We start from the raw sequence: 19,804 nt of genomic DNA on the forward strand, positions 1-19,804 counted from the left end.
AAAAAACATGGGTCGTAATCACAATTGCTATAAAAAAAGGGCGGTAGAACATGAGGAATCAAACCCTTGAAACATACAGTCAAACAAAATAGGAGATGCGTCACACTCTGGAGTCTGTTTGGTTTTATTTTCTTCCGATAGATGAACACTAAACACTGCCCCGAGACTTCCAAGTTGCACTCAACAGCATCGTTCATCCTAGTCCACCCGTGACGTCACCGTTCCTCGATTCCGTCCGAAAGCAGCAAGAGTGAGCTGCGAGCGTCACATTTACACAGAAAAAAAAACAAAAACGCCAACAGCTTGCTCTGCCTTCCTCCGCCTCGGCATGTGAGCGGACCTCCAAAAAAGGAGCCGGCCTTTGGAATGGTTCCCCCGCCTCCCCCCTCCTCGCTCACAACATTCAGGAATCAGAATAGACTTTAAAGTGGCAATCTCGGAAAGCGGTAATTGCAGGCGTCGCCAGGCCAGTCGAGGTCGTCAGTCCACATGAAATTAAATGCATGGTGGGAAAGTGGCCACAGACACCTGGTTCCTAATACTCACGATACTGCCAATGAAAGGGTTTTTGCGGTGTGGGGACGGTCTGGTTTAAGCAGCCACACCTGACCTGGATCTCGGTGATTGGGATCAGAGTGGCTGCATACCTGTCGCTCGTTGGTTGGTCGAACGGGCAGCGGGTTTGAAAACCCCATCCCCACACACACCCTCAGGAAAGCAGCCCTGTCATGACATGCTCCTTCTGCTATTGGCCAAATCCAACTGGCCAACTCCATACTATAAACTGGTCTTTACAACACACCATCTTCTGTGCCAAGGGCCCTGAAAACACCACTTGGGTGGCGTGTGGTAGGAGAAACTGTCAGTTTTCTTTCATCAGTGGGCCATTGGCTCAATTACCTTTTGTGTTACCTAATTCGGCGACGGATAGTGACTTAAGAGACATTTATTGAAACGAAAATCTTCCGAGATTAGCACTTTAAAACAAACAAAAAAACAAAAACCTCAAGAGCGATAAACAGCTGGGAGGAAAATGCAACAGAACTTTGAGGGGGAGGATCATCGCTCTTCTCGGATCTCTCCTCAGCCCCGCCCCTCGCAGACCCCACAAGTACATTGTTTGATTTGCCCCGCCCCCCCCAAAGAAAGAAAAAAGAATGCCGTATGCGTGTGGCCATGTGTGGGGCTTTTGTGTGAGTGTGTTTGTGTGTCTTTGCGAATGTCCTTGAGTCTCTGTGGTGACGCCTCACGAGGTGCTGGTGATGGGTTTGTACTTCTTGAGGCGCGTCCACTGCCCTGTGGAATAGTTCATTTCGAACACGGTGTCCACCAGCATGGTGGTGCTGCCCGTGCCGTCGGCCTTGGGCAGGACCTCGGTGTGCTCGCTCAGCTTGATCTGGATGATGTCGCCTTGCTCCGGACACGGGTTCTCTGAGCGGGGGAGGGGAACAGGGAGAGGTCAGGTTCACAGGTTCTCTTCAAGAGACGTCCTTTTAATGAATTCATATTAAAAAGAGCCTCTCCGCTCACATGGCTCTTTTCACTTATTTCTGTTCGTTTCGTATGCCTCTTCTCAGGAGAAACTCTCCTGCGAGTTTTGTCGCCCCTGTTAGGGCGGTACCACGTGCACCGCCCTCTACCTTGCCGCCTTCAGAATGTCTGACGTCAAAGTCTAATCAGCCTAAACACTTCACAGAGGAATTGAATTAATTTAAGCCATTTAATCATATTATTCATATTGGATAAAATAAATCAAGGCCAAATTTTGGGCAACTTTGCCAAACCTTGTTAATTAAATAAGATCAGAGCATATGATGCAGAGAAATTTAAGGTGTTAATCCCGATAGCTGTATTTATCCAGCTTGTTGTCATGACGATAACATCCAGGACTCCATAGAAATAAAAAAATAATTTGCTGAGGAACAATCGCGTCTTCATGGTCTTAAATGATGACCCCAAAATCTAAAAATGAGTATTATATTCATTTGGGATGTACCGTATGACTAATTTCCCGGAAGTTTAAAGTTAGACTAGTCTAAAAGTAAGAATACACTGAAAATAATTGAGCACAATTTAATCTATAAGGTTAAACATTGTTCAAAAACATTAATATTAGGTATATTATAAGATTTAGACATTTGAAACCGTTGATCACATACTTCCAACAACCAAATAATCGAAATAGTACTGAATTGTGGAGTTTTTGGGGCTCACATTTTTTAGGGCGGGCCTAAATCATGACTCAATGACGTATACGAGTTCATACGTTGCGTGGCCCCGCCCTAACACTATATAAACACCAGGTCGGATTGTCGGAAATGGAGCATCAGTGGTGAAATAATCCAAGCCAACAGCCCAGAGTTCATATAAAAACCTTGAGTAAAAGGGTCTCCTCAGGGAGACGGTGAACTCATGCTAATCCCGTGGGTTTTTCATCCCCCCCCCCCCAATTCACATTTGGCTGGGTGGTTACAACACATTGTTTTTATTATCACTTTACAGGCGCTTGCAGTGCATTTTGCTGTCAGTTAGATTTTTCTTCCCATCCTGTTTTTCATTGATTGAATTTATTTTAATTGTATTATTCTACTTTGTAAACGCATTGTGCTTTGCATTTATTGTTATTATTTGATGTCATGTATGAAAGGTGCTATACAAATAAAGATTATTATTCCATGACATTAGGAAATGCCAGGTTTTCCAGGACGCGTGGGATCCCTGAAATGTCTCTGCTCTGCTTCTGGTGTCGATCGAAACCACCAGCAAGAACATGAACTTAATAAACGATAATTCAGCCATATTCAACTCAAAGCGAGTCTTGTCCGGCTAAAGGGCAGATGCACAATGTTAGATTACATCTAGAAAGGCGCTGAGCAGTGTTATAGAAGGGATAAATCATTTTTAAAAAGGGGTGTATTTTTGATCGGGCGGCCTGGAGGGACAGCTTGTGGTACCTCTGGATCCAGCCATGAAGCCCAGGATGAGAGCCTTCTCTGGTCTGGTCACCTTGTTGGCCGTCTTAAACATCTCCTGCGCGGCGTACATCTGGTCTCTCTGGGGAGCAGATCACACAAACAGGTCATTACGGGGCATACAACTCACATTGTTTCCACTCTGTACTCCATTTCCTGTCATTTGTGGTATTATCCTTAACTACTTCTTAGTTTTACAGCTCCAGAGATCACCGTTTCACTGGTGGGACCATAGAAGACCATGCCATCTAATCAAATTCAAAAACAAATGACAAAATTCCCCTGCAACACAAACAAAAAATAAAAAATGTCTGTATAGTATTTATAACCTCTCCCAGAGCATACACACATGTACGTACGCACGCACATGTATATGTTTAACAGTAGAACTAATACTATCCATACAAGGATTTAGCCGAGTATGGATACAGTGTCATTGTAATGTCAACTTTGAGGCTTCTACTCACTGTGAGCGAGAGGTTCTTTTTGGGCTGGGGCTGTGGCGCTGTGGGGGCGGGTGTGGGCGTGGGCGTCTGGGGTGTGCTGGGAGGCTGGCTGGGGGTCTCAGGCTGGCTGGCGGTGGCAGCGGCCGGCGGCCCGTTGCTGGCGGGTGTGGAGGCGGGTGTGCTGGGCGAAGTAGGCGTGGCAGGGCTGGCCGTGGTGCCTGCGTTGTACATGGGCGTCCTCTGTTTGTATTGACCTGGTAAGGAGGCGGCGCCCGCTACGCCCGCAGCCACCGCCGTCGACTCCTCTGGCTGGCGAGCAGACTGGAGCGCATCCCGGCCGGATCCGCCCGCATTCGCTGAGGAGGAAAGAAAAATAAATAAGGATGAAAAAAAAATTGCTTTTGAAGAGAGAAACGGCTAATTCAGCCAACAGTCTACAGCTGCGTTTACTGTCAGGAAATGACATTACAAAGTCATGATGAAGTTTAAATTACTGATAATGAGAAGATGTGACCTAAAATTCCTCACAATACGCATACTTTACATAGTCAATATGTCCAACTTGGCAACAAAGATGGATGAAAAAAACCTCATACCTAAAAAATGTAAATGTATTTTTTTTTTTCTCATTCATTTTAATGCGTTGTCCAATAATACGCCTGACATGTAATCATAAAAAAAAAAAAATCTTTTGTTACACATTTTTAAATCCATGTTATTTTTTATTCGTTTCATATTCTGAAAAAATGAAGTACCTGGCTGTGCCTCTGAGCTGGGAATGTAGGAGGACGAGGGCACCATGCTGGGCGTGGCCGGCAGGTAGCTGGTTGACGGGAGGGCGCTCTCGCTGTTCAGCGCTCCGAGTTTCTGCAACACAAAGATGAGCCGCTGAGGTTCAGCCAAACAGAGCGAAAGTGACCAAATCAAGGAGGTAGAAGGACAGAGAGTTGCTGAGCCTACCTGCGCAGAGACAAGACCCGCGGCGTAGTCCGGCGTGGCGTTCTCCGGCACGGCTTCTTCTTTGGCCGCTTTCTCGCTGACCTCCGTGTCTGAGACCAAAGAAGCAGAAAGACAATGAAACCCCACGCTCTCCTCCACTGAGGTCATAACCATCAGTAAAAGAGAAGTACGGTTTGACAACACCGCATCTGGAAGGGAATTACCCAACGTCTTTCTTCTCCTCTTTGCTTCTCTGCCTGCGCCGACCATATCCAGCTCTGAGATGTCTAACAGCTGAAAGCAAAACAACCACAACGACTTCAGACATTTTTTATTTTATTTTTTTAACAACACTTAGCGGGTCTCATTCCCCGATATGCGAGTGTGTGGGAAGAGTTCTCGTGCCGGTTTGACGCCAGATTCGAGAGACAGTCATTTCGAGGCAAGTTCGATTTGCACAACCGCAAAAAGACGCCCTTACGCTGGCTGAACTGGGGCATGCGGGGGGCGGGGCTGCACATTTGCCCGTCGCACAGGAAACGACAAAGGCAGCCTCATTGATTGGGCTAGCGTGACGTGCGGCTCCAATTAGGTCGCTCGTCAACAGCATACGCCTCGGCTGCCAGACCACCTCACCCACGGGCCGATGATGTCATTCCACATTCAAAAAGAAAACTTGAAATGCAAATGTTACTTTTAAATAAAACCCAACGCTTTTGATGGTTTAGATGACCTTATAAAAGCAGCAGGCTCCACTCACTTTCTGGCACCTCAGGGGCTTTTTTTTTTTTTTTTTCAGCTGACGTGCGGTCTACACGAAATCTGCTCGTCATGATTGGAACAAATTCAAGTAAAAACTTGTGGAGTCACGATTTTGCAGGGAAACACTGGGTGCACGTGGTGCGAGTGGAGATCTGGGTGATCGTGTCTTCTCGTCATTGGGATGTAACTAAAGTAAATTTACTCAACTACAAGTTGGAGGTTATTGTACTTAACTGGAGTATTTCCATGTTTTGCAACTTTATACTTCACGATATTCAAAGGGAAATGTTGTACATTTTTACTCCACTACATTTATCTGAAAGCTATAGTTACAAGTAACTTCTCATATTAGAATTTTTCATGTCTTTTCTGTCCAATGAAAACTATCCATTTCCAAATTTGGTGATTTTGAATGTTTGTGATAAACTGAAGGATGGGTTTATGGGTTGAAAAAAAACAAACTCCTACTTCTTAAGCTAACTATTAAAAAATAAAAAAATACCTTGGATTTGCTGTAAAATGCATTGTAACAAAGCTAAATGTGACACAAAACGCTCACAGTTGGCATCCAATCACAATCAATGTTTACCCCTGACCAAATTCGACAGTTAAACCAATCAAACCACGGTTGATTGAATTAAACTTAATGTTAAACCTCGCCCCATCTGCAGGCTGCAGCCAGGTACTCCTTCTCTTTCCAGGTGAGTCCGGGGCTTCCTGGCCTAGTTTAGGTTTCTAGCCTTTCTGCATTGATTTGATATTGAGATTGTATTGTTGTATACTGTACATCTCAATACACTACCTCACTTTATTCTTTACAGCACATATCTGTATATACATAAGTGTATTCCACTATTTTGTATTCCCACTTAGGTTATTACCTTATTCACTCCTATTTTATTATATTTACTAACTGAATTACGTCTTAGGAATCAGTTCGATTAGTTAGTTCATTGATTAGCAATTGTGCCAGTTAGTACTCATTGTTCATAATCTCCGGGTGCGTTGCAATGTCATTTCACTTCATATATGTATGCTCGTTTGTTAATGTATGTGACAAATAAACATCTTGAAATTCTTGAAGTATGACTAAAATTAGGCACTCTAACTTTGACCAAGTTTTAGAGTGGGGGGACAGATTTAAAGCAACACTATGTAACTTTATTATCTTTTAAATAAGAGCCTCAAAATAATTTTGATGGTACACTGACTGTTATATGGAGAATGGCACCTCTTTCATTTCATCTGCCATGCCGAGCCATCCCTCCCTGCGGCTCTGCAGCGAGATATGTGCAAGGGGCGCTTTAACCTAGGTGTACATTATATTTGCACTTGTAACAGACTGTTATTGAAACATGACTGATAAGGTTCAAATTTGTTGACAGCGGAGTTTGTCCTGAGTTTGCACTGAGAAACCATAGGGGTGCGCATACCTAAAGTTACATAATGCTGCTTTAAACCAAATAAATATAATCCTGGTGCGGAGTGCAAAGAAAACATGTCCTCAAACGTTGCCACTCACTAACGTCCCCCTCAAAAATATTCCCAATGCTGATTTTAAAAAGTAAATAAAAAAATAAAACCAGATGCTTGTGGCAGGGGCTGCGGACTATTACTAACTACAAGAGCAGCTCCTTCCCAGCCACGAGTGTGGACCCCTCCCCAGCCACCAAACTGAACTTCTTTCATGCGTGGTTTTGTACAAAGCAACTTACATTAGAGGGTACAAACAATCAAAGCATACATCGACCGTTACAGCAACATCAAACTTAAGTGCATGATCCTGTAACAATATATCTAAATCTATGCAATCACATAAACATATATGCACACACATAATGAAGAACACAACCTCATACGTTCTCAGTCACATATTTCTAATTTTCCCATGGTTTTCCAAACCGTACAAGGGGTCTGTACGCTATCGTCTTTTTGGCTTCCTCCCGCCAATGCTGCTGCAAGAGCAAGAACAGCACCTCATTGTCAGACTCAGTGTGTCTAGACTACCTTATCTAGAATATGTATAAATCTGTGACGTCAAACTGACCATATATTCTGACTCCCTGAAAATAAACTGTTTGACTCAGAGAGCTGCTCCTTAGCACATATCTGATGAGACCCTTTTACAAGTAAAACCAACGTCTGTCTGCCTCTTTAAGACCACCGATTGACACACTGCAGATTTAAGCCATCCCTTAATTTCTGTAACAATCCCCTGTTTCTAAATCCAACCAGATACAAGTGCAAGACGGCGTAAGCAATCAAATAAAATGTGTCTGTTTTTCATGTTAGGTTTCCCACGGAGCAGGATATAGTCTGGGCCCCACTGAGACTGTCCAGTACCACAAGCACAACCATACCTGCTTCAATATCGAATCACTAACACTCAACGTTCAGCCACTGCGTCATGTGTAAGCACACAATAGTAGAATAATAAATTCTCTATGATGGAAAAAGGCTGGGAACAAATCAATTCTAATGCTGTGAGGAGTGGAGACGAAAGGCCGCTGTCCGTGCAATGTAGCAGGACAGCGCTCACACGGGGCAGAGGAGATAGACGCGGCTTCCTCCTAAGAGTTGTGAGGGGGAGGAAAGAATTCATCCAGAGTTATCACTTGGTTATCACAAAGCTGGGTTAGGGCGTAAAATAGCTGAGCTGCCATCCTTGAATCCTGAGGCATGAAGGGGCCACAGGAAACACAGATAAATCATGAACTCTCTTTGCAGATGTCAGAGCCGTTAGCAGAGCTCTTTTGGCTGACAGAAACTTTAGCAGAACCTGGTCCAAGCTCAAAGAGGGCTTTAACCAGCACATGCAAAACCAGCGCCAAGTCCCACTGAGGAACTAAGGAGCATGACAGTGTCATGACACTGTCTCCGTACACCCTTTAGGAAGCGTTTCAACAAGGGATGACTAAACACCGAAAGCATGACAACTGTCACTGAAACCCTCGTGACAGGACCAAATAACGGACGCATATGTATTAACTGTGCCAGAAGCTGGAGCACCAATAGTTGGAGGAATGAAAGCAAGTTAGGCAGAGGACATGCCATGGGATCCAGGTCTTTTACCCCCACACACCAGCACAGAAAAGCTGCCCATTTGTCAGAGTAAGACGCTCTGGTGGACTCGGCTCCCGTGCCCTGGAGATTGCGCACAACGTCCTGCCGTCCTAACACACCATAGTGCGCACGAGACCCAGCCTCTCTAAGCGTTCCCATTCAGTGGCCAGACCTACAGGTGCTGGCCTATCCCCGGGTAATTCCTGATCGCTCCCTCTGCTTGGGGGAGAGCATCCCTGCACCAAAGTAGTTCCCATGGCCAGCCTGCTAACAGCTGCAGGCATGGAAACCATGATGCGCCCGTGTGCTCTGGGACAATCAGAATAGCCGACAGCTGTTCCTTTTGCACTCGGCCCTGGGAACCGGGAATGAACGGGACAGGTTGGAAAACATAAAGAAGTATCCTGGGCCATGGCCGATGCGCATGTAACAATATATCTAAATCTATGTAATCACATAAACATATATGCACACATAATGAAGTACACGACCTCACGACCCACATTTCTTACTTTCCCATGGTTTTCCAAACCGTATAAGTGGGAGTATATAGCCTTTTCGGCCTCCTCCCGCCAATGCAGCTGCATCTTATCTGGAGCACCTATAAATCTGTGAAGCCAAACTGACCATATATCTCTGACGCCCTGAAAATAAACTGTTCAGCGCGAATCAAGGTGCGTGTGCACGGTCCACACGAGACATGTCATCCAGGGAACCTCCAGGCCTTGGTAGGCTAACGCCCTCTCTGATATCCAGAAGCCCCTGGAGAAGAGCGCCTACGGCCAGCAGGGAAATCGCTGATGAGATGAGTACCCCAGGGACACCTGGGTGTACTCCTCCAGCAGGTTAGGCCCCGCCGATGGGAGCGGAAGACCAGGGTGCGGCCCGTATGGGGGGGGGGGTTCTCGCAAATTGGACACACTCAAATGCTTGACGCTGCCATTCTTCTCGCTCTTTTAATTATTCTTTTCAGATGGTGCATGCAGTCACTGAAGAAAAAAGTGGGAGCCAATTCAATGGGTGTAATCCAATTTATACACAAGGTGCGTCCGTGAGTGTAACCCACGGCAGGTGGGTGTGGACTAAAGTTTTCAGTGCTGCGCATGTGCACGAGGGCCAAACTCACTCGATAGCCACAAAGGGCGGAGTTTACACTAAATAGAATGAAAATATTCATGAAATAAAAAGAAATAGAATATAGCCTGGAACATTACCTTGACCCCCCTTTCCTTGCGAAGGGGGGTCCGTGCTGGGGCAATTGGTGTGCGGTTACTGGGGGGGCTGAACATACTGGGAGTGGTGGGTCTGCGGAAAGGGGCCTTGGGGATCCCCTTGAGAGGCGCTGTGAAGAAAACAATCATTAGCACAGAATAAATTTAAGATATATATATATATAGTTAATATTTGCATTAATAATAATTTATGCAAGAAAATAACTTTTTATACAAAAATAGTTTCTGTGATCAACAGCTTAATGTAATTTCTCTCTGAATGTCTCGACAGTTCAGTTGGCTATCCGCTATGCAGTGATTGGTTTCAACATGGAAGCCGAAGTAAGACTTCACTGTAAAGGAGATGTTTCTAACATTGCACATGTACTGGTCCCGACTCAAACGTACTCGTGGTGTCGATCTTTTTGACCAAGCCTCTCCCTTTGGCGTGGAAGGGCACTCCGGCAGTCTTTTTCAGCTGCTGGGCCGTCTCTGTGGCTGAAATAGAGAAACAGGAAGTCAGGCATCCAGAGGTTTTCTAATATTCAAACCAGTTTCAAAATGAATTTCTTCATTATTCCAAATATGCAAGAAATTGCTCGACAACAAGGTGGTGGCTCAACCAGCGTTTGTTAGGCCAGGGTGCCTGAGAAGGTGCTAGTTCAATTGAATACTTTTAAAAGACCCTTTTAAGACAAATATTGACTAATGTTAAAACAGATTTTTGAATAAGTTATTAAAGGTAAGTACTATATATTTGGTACAGGACAGGGGCAAGTATTAAGGAGAAATAGGGGTAAGTTATGAGATAGATGATTCTATTAACTGTTTTAACAGTATTCTTTATAGCCCATAAAGTAGCCCATCTTTATAAGCCCACTTCAAGCAAGTAAGAACTGTGGATTCCTCTCTAAATAATCCTCACACTTTTGCAGCAGCTCTGCCCTGAGCGTGGCGCTCTTGGGCTTCCGCTTGAGCTGGAAGTGTTTGACCGGCGGGGTAAGGGGTCCGACCAGCGTGGTCAGGGCGCTCTTGTTCAGGTACTGGCACTCCAGGGGCAACATGGCCGACGCCTCACACTCACTCACTGAGGACGTGGACACAGAAAACACTGGGTGAAAGGCAATAGCTATTGGACAGTGTGATTCAAAACAAAATACAAGAAAATGGCAAATAACATCTTGCTGGCTCATAAGTCCTATAGTGACAAGCCTGTTAAAAGGTGTGTTTTTTTTCTTAGGATTTAGTACAATCCTCAGAATATAAAGGATGAATCAGACTGTTAAGTCTAACAAAATAGATCTAACCAGTTTCCCCTCGAAGCACGCATCCAAACTCGCTACGGCAGTGGGATTGATTAGTGAATCCATGTAACAGGCAGCGTGCAGCTACGGCTTGGATTGAGGATGCAAATTTTAAGAAATTGAATTGAGCAATTGTTGGCCACATTAACAAACAATCCAATAATTCACACTGAATTAATTTAGCGATTAAAACTTCAATGAGCTCCTGAGAGTGATCTTATGAATTGAGAGTAAAGAAATATGTGGTGCATGGTTAATATTGCTATTTCAGCATGAGACAGCATAAAGGCCTTCGGAAATGACAATTTCAAATTGAACTTTTCATGCAACATGAAGCCTTTTAAGAATAAATATTAGGGCTTAATTGCCCTAATATTTATTAGCAACTTAATTGCATGCAACTTAATTGCATGGAGGCTGTTTGGTGCTTGTAAGCGTGGAGGATTGGAACGTGGTGATCTTGCATGGCATGGTTGGGAGTCCGGTGATTAGTTGTGGCTCCAGGTTATAACTTATATACGGTAATAATGTAATTAAATACGAATTGCTACTGGAAACCAGGTGATCAGCCATTGATCACTCAGTAAACAGATCATTGATCACTGTTGCGTGACGAATAAAGACTGTTTCTTCTTTCTGTTTCTTCTTTCTGTTTCTTCTTTCTGTTTCTACCAGGAAACAGATCTCTATAGATGCGGTTGAGGAGCAAAATGGAAATTCATTTTTGAATACTGCAGACAATGTCTCTGACAGAATTTATTGAAATAATCTTCTAGAATTTTTTTTAATTTTTATTTTTATCTTAAATAACACTTCACTTCTTTTAACCTGCGCTGTCAGCATATTTGGCATACAACACAGAGTATTTGTATGCCATCGCATCAAGGACAGAGTTAGTCTGCAAGTGGAGTTCAACTTCTCAACCTCCAGTACCACTTTTTATTCATTCTTTAATCATCAAGAACTGCTGCAATAACTGTCCTGTGTAGGATGACAAGAGCACAGCTTTTTGTTTCACAGAACAACCACCAAACCCCCCTCTTTAATGAACCCTTTAAAGAGCCGCAATTAGTTACAATAGAGCCGCATGAGGCTTGAGAACCGCGGGTTGAGTATCACTGGGTTAGAATGTGTAACATTAAAAAAATATATAATAATAATAAAAATAAAATAAAAAAACTCTTATTTTTCATCACAGCCTTTGCTATTCGAAAATTGTGTTCTATCACATTGGGATGTCGGTTTGAATTTGATTAATTATTCAGCACCAATAAATATGATGAAGGCTGATTCATTGTAAGCAGTCTTAGCTTGTTACCAAAGCAGGACACGTCTTAAGACTATCATCTGCAGAGCAGGTGCAAATAACTTCCAGTAAAACCGGATGACATACAAAGACAAGTATGACAAAGATATACTTGTAACTCATCTGTGAACTAATGGAAATATACCTCCTACCTTCTCCTCTATCATTTGTAACATTGTTTGGCCTTAGCCACAAAAATTTGAGTTTCTTTTTGGGACAGCAGATTCTCTGGAGGTCATTTGCACCTGATGCGATTCATGTGATTTTGCACATGTCCATGGGACCAGTTTATTATAATTTCCTCCGTTCAGCCAAACGACACCAAAGAAAGCACTGATTTGTGCCTACCTTTCTCCCGAAGCTCCCCTAAGATGTCCTGTACATTGGGGTTCTGCTCCTCCAAGTCCAAATTGAGAGAGCCTGTCTCTGGGAAGGACTTCAGGATATCAGCAACCATCAGCACCCAGGGCTCGGAGTCCACCGTAGCCAGCTGGATGATCTCCGACAAGGCCTCTTTCATCTGGAAACATCCAGAATGGGTTTTCGGGTTTTATGCGGGCGTTTGTGTTGGACTGAGGGTTGTGCGTCTCTTTGACATCTCAACAGGACTTCTCAAACGCCTCATCGTGCTACGTATTTAAGCCTGGGAATAGGCAACTTTGATATATATGTTTTTTTGGGTGAGTAATAAAAAGTTATATAATAAACTTAATCTGGGGAAAAAAGTTTATATATTTATATATATATATACACACACACACACACACACACACACACACATATATATGCAAACAAATCCTTCATTATAGAGTTGATTTGGAGTACATCCTTCCACATTTAGACAACTGCAATTCTAAGTCTTGACCTGCAGCTTAGAATTGTTTTGAGACAGCAAACTTCAAAACATACAAACAAGCATCAGCGCTATAGCATCTATAATATCTAGTGTCTTTATGAACCGTGGAGGCTAAATAATAGACTAGGGAGACAAATACGACTGACATATATATGGGAAAATAAAAAATACCGACAAATGTTTGAAAAATAGAAAGTAATTCTTAAAAAAAAAAAAAATCAAAAAACAAAACCTCTCTGCATTAAAGTCACACTTTCAAAAAAAATGTGACTCTGCGCACGTCCGCAAGCAGAACGTGGGATCTGGAATGAAAACGTTATGCAGAACGGCGTGCGGGGCGGAGTTGGACGTACAGGCTGGATCAGCCTGTTGCTCGGTCAGTCACCCAGCCCGCACATAACGCCGCACGTCAGGCTGGCGAACCTCCCCTCGGCCGCTCGCCGACGCAACAACCCGCGGCGCCGGGATAAACGAGCGACCGCGGCAGCTCGGTCCATCTTTTGCGAGCGCAATGCTACCTATCGCATCGTGACGCTAGCTAGCAGCCGCAGCGACCCACCTCGTCCACCGTCCGCCTGGGAAGATGCAACATCCCAAGGAGCAGCTTCAGCTTCACCGGAGGGGATAGGCTCGAGAAACACAGCCGTATGTTGTCGATAACCGACACCGTGAGGAGGGAGGCGATGCTGGAAGGCGCCCACAGCTCGTCCGTGGAGCCGAGTTTGTTGTGAAGCCACAGGCCAGTGTCGCTGTCCTTCATCGACGCCATCTTGGAAAAAAAGGCGTTTCGCGATCGGGCATTTTAGCGGGCACCTAAGGAAAGCACAGGCTAGGACCCCACCCACCGCTCTGGCGGTGGCGAGAGGTTCGACTCGTTCTTTACGATTCGGTTCCTGGCGAGTCACTCTGTTCAAATCATCATCATAATAATAACAATAATAATAATAATAATAGTAATAATAATAAAAGATTCGCTCGATTTCAACTCTTCGTTCCTTTGATTCAGCCGGTGTAGTGCACGGTGGACGAGATTCAGAAGAGCTTGGCGAATGGAATTCCCCCGAGAATAATTGAGTGCTCTCGAAAATAGGTATTTTGGTGGAACGCAGCGCGGCGCGGGGTTAATCCAGACTGTAAATCAGTCACGTTCGATAGGAATCATGTCTCGTCGCGGCCCGTTTACCTTGGCTTTAACGTAGTCCCCTGTAATTAATTTCAATCTGGGAGCCGAATATTAACTCGGCGTGACGCCCGACTCGTTTAAAAGAGTCGTTCGCTACGAACGAGTCGTTCGCGAGTCTTGCATCACTTGGAGTGACGTGAAAGTAGGAGCCACATACCTGTACATCATCCACAGCATCACTTCGATGTTTTAACTTTTTCTCTATCAATTGATACTTCAAATTCTATGAGCCAACGTAGACAACTTGGTCGAATAGCCTGGACAGCTATTTCAAACAGCAATGAAATGATCAAATAAAAAATAGTTTACTTTGGGCTGCTCCCGTTAGGAGTCGCCACAGCGGATCATCTGCCTCCAACACCTTCTGTTCTGCGCATCTTCCTCCCTTACACCAAACCGCCTACATGTCTTCCCTCACCACTTCCATAAACCTTCTCTTTGGCCTTCCTCTTTTCCTCTTGCCTGGCAGCTCCATCCTCAGCATCCGTCTCCCAATGTAACTCTCATCTCTCCTCCACATGTGTCCAAACCATCTCAATCTGGCCTCTCTCACTTTTCCACCAAACTGTCCAACCTGAGCTGTCCCTCTATTGTACTCATTCTTAATCCTGCACATCCTTGTCACTCCCAATGAAAGTCTCAACGTCCTCAACTCTGCCACCTCCAGTTCAGCCGCCTGCCTTTTTGTCAGTGCCACAGCCTCTAAACCGTACAACATAGCTGGTCTCACTATTGCCCTGTCGACCTTCCCCTTCACTCTTGCTGGAACCCTTCTGTCACAGATCACTCCGGACACTCTTCTCCACCCACTCCACCCTGCCCGTACTCTCTTCTTCACCTCTCTCCCACACTCCCCGCTGCTTTGGATGGTCGACCCCAAGTACTTGAACTCATCCGCCTTCTCCACCTCCACTCCTTGTATTCTCAGCTTTTCGCGGCCCTCCCTCCCATTCAGACACATGTATTCTGTCTTACTCCTGCTGACTTTCATTGCTCTTCTCTGTAATGCATGCCTCCACTTCTCCAGGCTCTCCTCAACCTGCTCCCTACTCTCGCTACAGATCACAATGTCATCCGCGAACATAGTTCACGGAGACTCCTGCCTGATCTGTTAACCTGCCCATCACCACTGCAAACAAGAAAGGGCTCAGAGCTGATCCTCGATGCAATCCCACCTCCACTTTGAATGCCTTCGTCACGCCTACTGCACACCTTACTACTGTCTGACTGCCCTCCTACATATCCTGTACCACTCTTACGTACTTCTCTGTCACCCCGACTTCCTCATGCAATACCACACTTCCTATCTCGGCATCCTATCATATGCTTTCTCTAAATCCACGAAGACGCAGTGCAACTCCCTGTGGCCTCACCTGTACTTTACCATCAGCATTCTTAGAGCAAACATTGCATCTGTAGTACTCTTTCCTGGCATGAAACCATGCTGCTGCTCGCTGATCCACACCTCCCCTCTTAACCTAGCCTCCACTACCCTTTCCCATAGCTTCATGCTGTGGCTGATCAACTTTATTCCCCTGTTGTTACTACAGCTCTCTACGTCTCCCTTTTTCTTGAACATGGGTACCAGTACACTTCTTCTCCACTCCTCCGGCATCCTCTCCCTGGGTGGTGTTAAACAGCCTCGTTAGGAACGCCACTGCCATCTCACCTAAACATTTCCGTGCTTCCCCAGGTATGTAATCTGGGCCAACTGCCTTTCCACTCTTCATCTTCTTTAATGCTGTTCTCACCCCATCCTTGCTATTTTGCTGCACTTCTTGATCCACTATCCCCACATCATCCACTCTTCTCTCCGTCTCATTTTCTTCATTCATCAGCTCCTCAAAGTACTCCTTCCACTCCTTCTCAACACACTCTCCTCGCTCGTCAGCACATTCCCATCATTATCCTTCATCACCCTAACGTGCTGCACATACTTCCCAGCTTGTCTTGCCAAAAATGATCAAATAAAAAAAAAAAAGTATGTATTTTTTAACTAATTGAATAAATTATTCATCATTTAATGCTCATTTCCTGTTTAAAAAAAAAAAAACCCGCATTTTGGAGGTTATATTATAAACAACCTCCAAACACGTATTTGATGTTTTCCTGGCTTGGATCGTATCATCATTTATCACTCCACCTGCCTTGCTTTGCACAGACCGCGTAGTTGCCCCTGTACCACACCTGTATGACGTACACTGAAAAAACGTCGACGTCTTATTTTGACGCGTTCTCCCCCGTCCGGAACCCGGAGCGGCGATTGTCCCGGTGCGCATGCGCGCTCCGCCGACGACCCCCCCCCCACACACACACACACACACACACACACACACGCACAACCCAATTCCTCCGGAGGTTGGACGTCGGCCCGGGCACTGCGCTCCTCTCTCCGGTGAAAACCATCGATTGTGAGTCCGACTCGCAGCGTGATGTGTCCGCGTATGTACGCTGATGTCTGGGTGCGGGTCCCCCCGAGGCGCTGATCGGATACATGCACGGAGAATTCACGCTGCGGGCGCAAGACAAAGCCGAGCAGGCGTCGCAGTTGCGGCGGTTGGACGCGTCCGTCCCCTCCGTCCCCTCCGTCCCCCCCCCCCCCCCCCCCCCCCCGTTGCCGATTCGGGGCGTAGATTTGATGTTTCTCCTTTTTGTCTACATTCCAGGTGACCGCGTTGTGCGTCCGAGTCGCGATGGCGTCCAGCGGATATTTGCAGGTGGTGGCAGCGGTCCTGGCCGTGCAGATCGCCTGTTACGGGGCAGCGGATGCCGAGCAGGAGACGGGGACCGTCATCCCCGCAGAAAGTACGTGCATCTGGAGGGCAATGTGCTGTGTGTTTGGATTTTATTTTTGCCCCGTGCTTTTTGGTGGGGGCGTTTGACTTTCGATAAGAGAAATTGAGTATGTGTTCTCAAAATGTGTATATATATATATTTTTTTTAAACCAGGTTACCTATGTCAGGGGTTGCCAATCTGGGGTTCGTGGCCCCCTATGGGTCAGTGAATGAGCTGCAGGGGGCCCGCAGCAAAATTATTATATCTTTATATTATTGTATCTTTTGTTTTTCACAAAATATATAAACTCACTCCAACCAAGGAGGGTGCATTACATTTTTTTGTTGCAAGATTCGCACTTTTTGTCGGCAAGCTGGAAGAGAGATGTTCCGTCGCCTTACTGTGCACTGAACACAGTCTGCACAACAGTGTACTATTGGCAGTCAGATAATTGTTATAAATATTATTATTTTCTTGTTTATTGAAATCATCCGGCGCATAGTCTGGCAAGGGGCCAGGTTTGGACAACCCTGGCCTCTATGTGATGCTGCAGCACCAAAGCCTCTCCCCACTTTGCACTTTTCACGGGTAACCGTAACACAGCTACCCCAAGTCAAACCCGAACAGTCGGGAGCTGCTGACTTTCCTCTGGGTCACAGCTCTCAAATCCTAAATCCTCCTCGTGCTTTATTTGCGTAGGTCGGCCATGTGTGGATTGCCACGCATTTGAGTTCATGCAGAGGGCACTGCAAGATCTGAAGAAGACCGCCTTCAACCTCGACGCCCGGGTGAGACAAATCCTCCGTTTTATGCCTTTGATCTGACTATTGTTAACCTCTCGATAGGAAGATTATGGTATGAAATCGTCTTTCTAGAATTTGCTGTACTTGTCAATACGTGCCAATAACATCATTCTTTCAAGTGTTGAATATTGGACAACTTTAATTATTTAGAGGAATATTTAACACATGAATAGTCTTCTAATCTCATTATACTCCTTACCAGACTGAGACACTGGTGCTGCGGGCAGAAAGGAGGGCTCTGTGCGACTGCATGCCAACCAACTCACTCCGCTGAACTTCTTATGTGACCCTCGTGTGTGTTCGTCACATTCCACTACCACAACCCAAGCCTGTCGATTGTGTTTTTGTATCCACCAGGATTTATCGATGTGCAAGGCACTTTATTTTATTTTCTCCCGCGTCAACTCTGATGCGGGCTTTGGCGCGAACTCATGCATTACCATGCATATTTTACTTTGCCTTATTTAGGCTAAATCTGTGGAAGTTTTGACAAGAAATCGACAAACATGTCTGCAGTTTTGTTTACTTATTGTTTTGGTTTTTTTTGTCTTCATGTGACCCACTCAGAGCAAAGGTTACTGTGTGATCCAGTCCTATTTGTTTAACGTTGATAAAATACATTGTTAAATGTACTTGTGAAATTTGTTGAAAGAGATTAAGGTTTATGACAACTTTCCACTTTAAAACGTAGCACCACCTGTCACACCCTAGAGTTTTCTAATAGATTTAGACAGTTACCTGTACTTTTAGTAAATAAACAATATGTGTAATTTATACTTAGGGAAGCATTGCACTATTATGAGAGCATCGAGAATATTGATTCATTGGCAAGTTTGCCTTTGGTAAAACGGTTATTATGCTATCGTTATGATCACCTCGACCATCATTATGTTTTAATACTGGGTGTGTTTAGAAAGACAAGAAGTATGTTAAACACTTTGTCAGCCGTTGTATAGAACCATCTTCAACACATCGCTCGTCTTTCTGCACACACAGAATAGAACTTCAGTGAAGACAAGATCAATCTTCAAAGTTTAATGTTGTTGTTGTAAATGTAGATCTCTGAAATTTTTTTTGCCTGTATGGAGAAGGTGGGTTTTATTTGAAGAACAAAAAACATACATTGTACTCTCCACTGAGCATGGCACTGTAGCATGAATTCAGAGCAATTATTGTTTACCAATTGTAAATATAGACCATATGTATACATTTGTAGACTGCTATAAGTAACATATACTTGAAAATAAACTTTAGATGATTCACGAGTTGCAGAGGATGGGATGATTGCTAGTGGGATGGAGGATGGGGCAAGGCACATACAGTTGGTATTGTTTTGTTATTTTGAGAATAGTGTTATTTATTAAAAGTTATTCCACAAGAACTGCCTTTTAATCTTATCTGCTTTAATTTTACATAGACAAGTTGCATAATGTGTATTTTTCTTCCAGACACTAAGACGACTCTTAGCTTTAGTCCATTGTTGAGTTGAAAGCAAAGCTCTGTACAGTGCTGGCATGAATACTGATATTGATTATTTATTCAAATAATCTCTTGAACTTGAACTTGAACTTGTTTGTGGTCGCCGTTCCAACCTTTCCACCATCTTCAATAGAAGAGCCCATGGTGCCTGTGCGCGAGAAAAGACAAGTCAAATGAATTTCCTAACACATTTGCACATACTAGGATCTTTTTTTTTGGGGGTGAAATGATGCAAAAAGGGTGACAACACCAAAATACATGGTCAGCTCTTACTGTCACTCCAGCTATTTAAGCACATTGTGTCGAGAGCAATCAAATATCAGGGTCCATTTGTTGAATAACTTGCAGAACAAAGATAAAATCTCACTGATTTTATTCAGGGTGTGTGTTCCTAGTCTCAGGGTTGCTGTTTCCAGGTCCTGCGGCGCTTGATGCCCCCCCCCCCCACCAAGAGATTGGCCATAAACTCAAGGGGGCGCGGTTCCGATCTTCGCCACTAGGAGGAGCCCTCCGTCACGGCGGAGCATCGGGCATGTCGCAATAATGCACCACTCTCCATCCTTCGCCCCCCTTATGGCTGTTAAAGCAGCATCACTGCAGCGCCAGCACATCGGGTGAAATTAAGATATGCAGCAATAGTAAACATAAAACTACGTCTGCACGCTGGCCACCCCGCCTGTTGGCCGGCAACCCACCTGCAGTGA

At 44.8% G+C, this 19,804-nt stretch overlaps 2 protein-coding genes across 4 annotated transcripts; one reads left to right on the top strand and one right to left on the bottom strand.

Annotated features, from left to right (window-relative positions):
• Positions 1-108: 108 nt before the first annotated feature.
• LOC307246822 (negative elongation factor A-like) lies at positions 109-13,686 on the bottom strand. The gene is made up of 11 exons (XM_080022846.1): positions 13,419-13,686; positions 12,352-12,523; positions 10,319-10,480; positions 9,802-9,891; positions 9,397-9,524; positions 4,582-4,651; positions 4,379-4,467; positions 4,174-4,285; positions 3,440-3,774; positions 2,955-3,054; positions 109-1,431 (listed from the first exon to the last, which is right to left on the bottom strand). The coding sequence occupies exons 1-11, from the start codon at positions 13,626-13,628 to the stop codon at positions 1,247-1,249; spliced, it is 1,653 nt and encodes a 550-aa protein (XP_079878972.1). The 5' UTR covers positions 13,629-13,686; the 3' UTR covers positions 109-1,246.
• Positions 13,468-18,913, top strand: nicol1 (NELL2 interacting cell ontogeny regulator 1). Of its 3 annotated transcripts, none has more exons than XM_080022848.1 (4): positions 13,468-13,504; positions 16,709-16,847; positions 17,518-17,606; positions 17,824-18,913. In XM_080022848.1, exons 2-4 carry the CDS (start codon positions 16,736-16,738, stop codon positions 17,893-17,895), a joined length of 273 nt encoding a protein of 90 aa, XP_079878974.1. In that variant the 5' UTR covers positions 13,468-13,504; positions 16,709-16,735; the 3' UTR covers positions 17,896-18,913. The 3 variants fall into 3 exon arrangements, with proteins under 3 accessions (XP_079878974.1, XP_079878975.1, XP_079878973.1); XM_080022849.1 differs by lacking the exon at positions 13,468-13,504 and adding an exon at positions 15,679-15,735; XM_080022847.1 differs by lacking the exon at positions 13,468-13,504 and adding an exon at positions 16,371-16,453.
• Positions 18,914-19,804: the final 891 nt, after the last annotated feature.

This window comes from Zeus faber (assembly GCF_960531495.2).
Source record: "Zeus faber genome assembly, chromosome: 22".
Taxonomy (NCBI): Eukaryota; Metazoa; Chordata; class Actinopteri; order Zeiformes; family Zeidae; genus Zeus; species Zeus faber.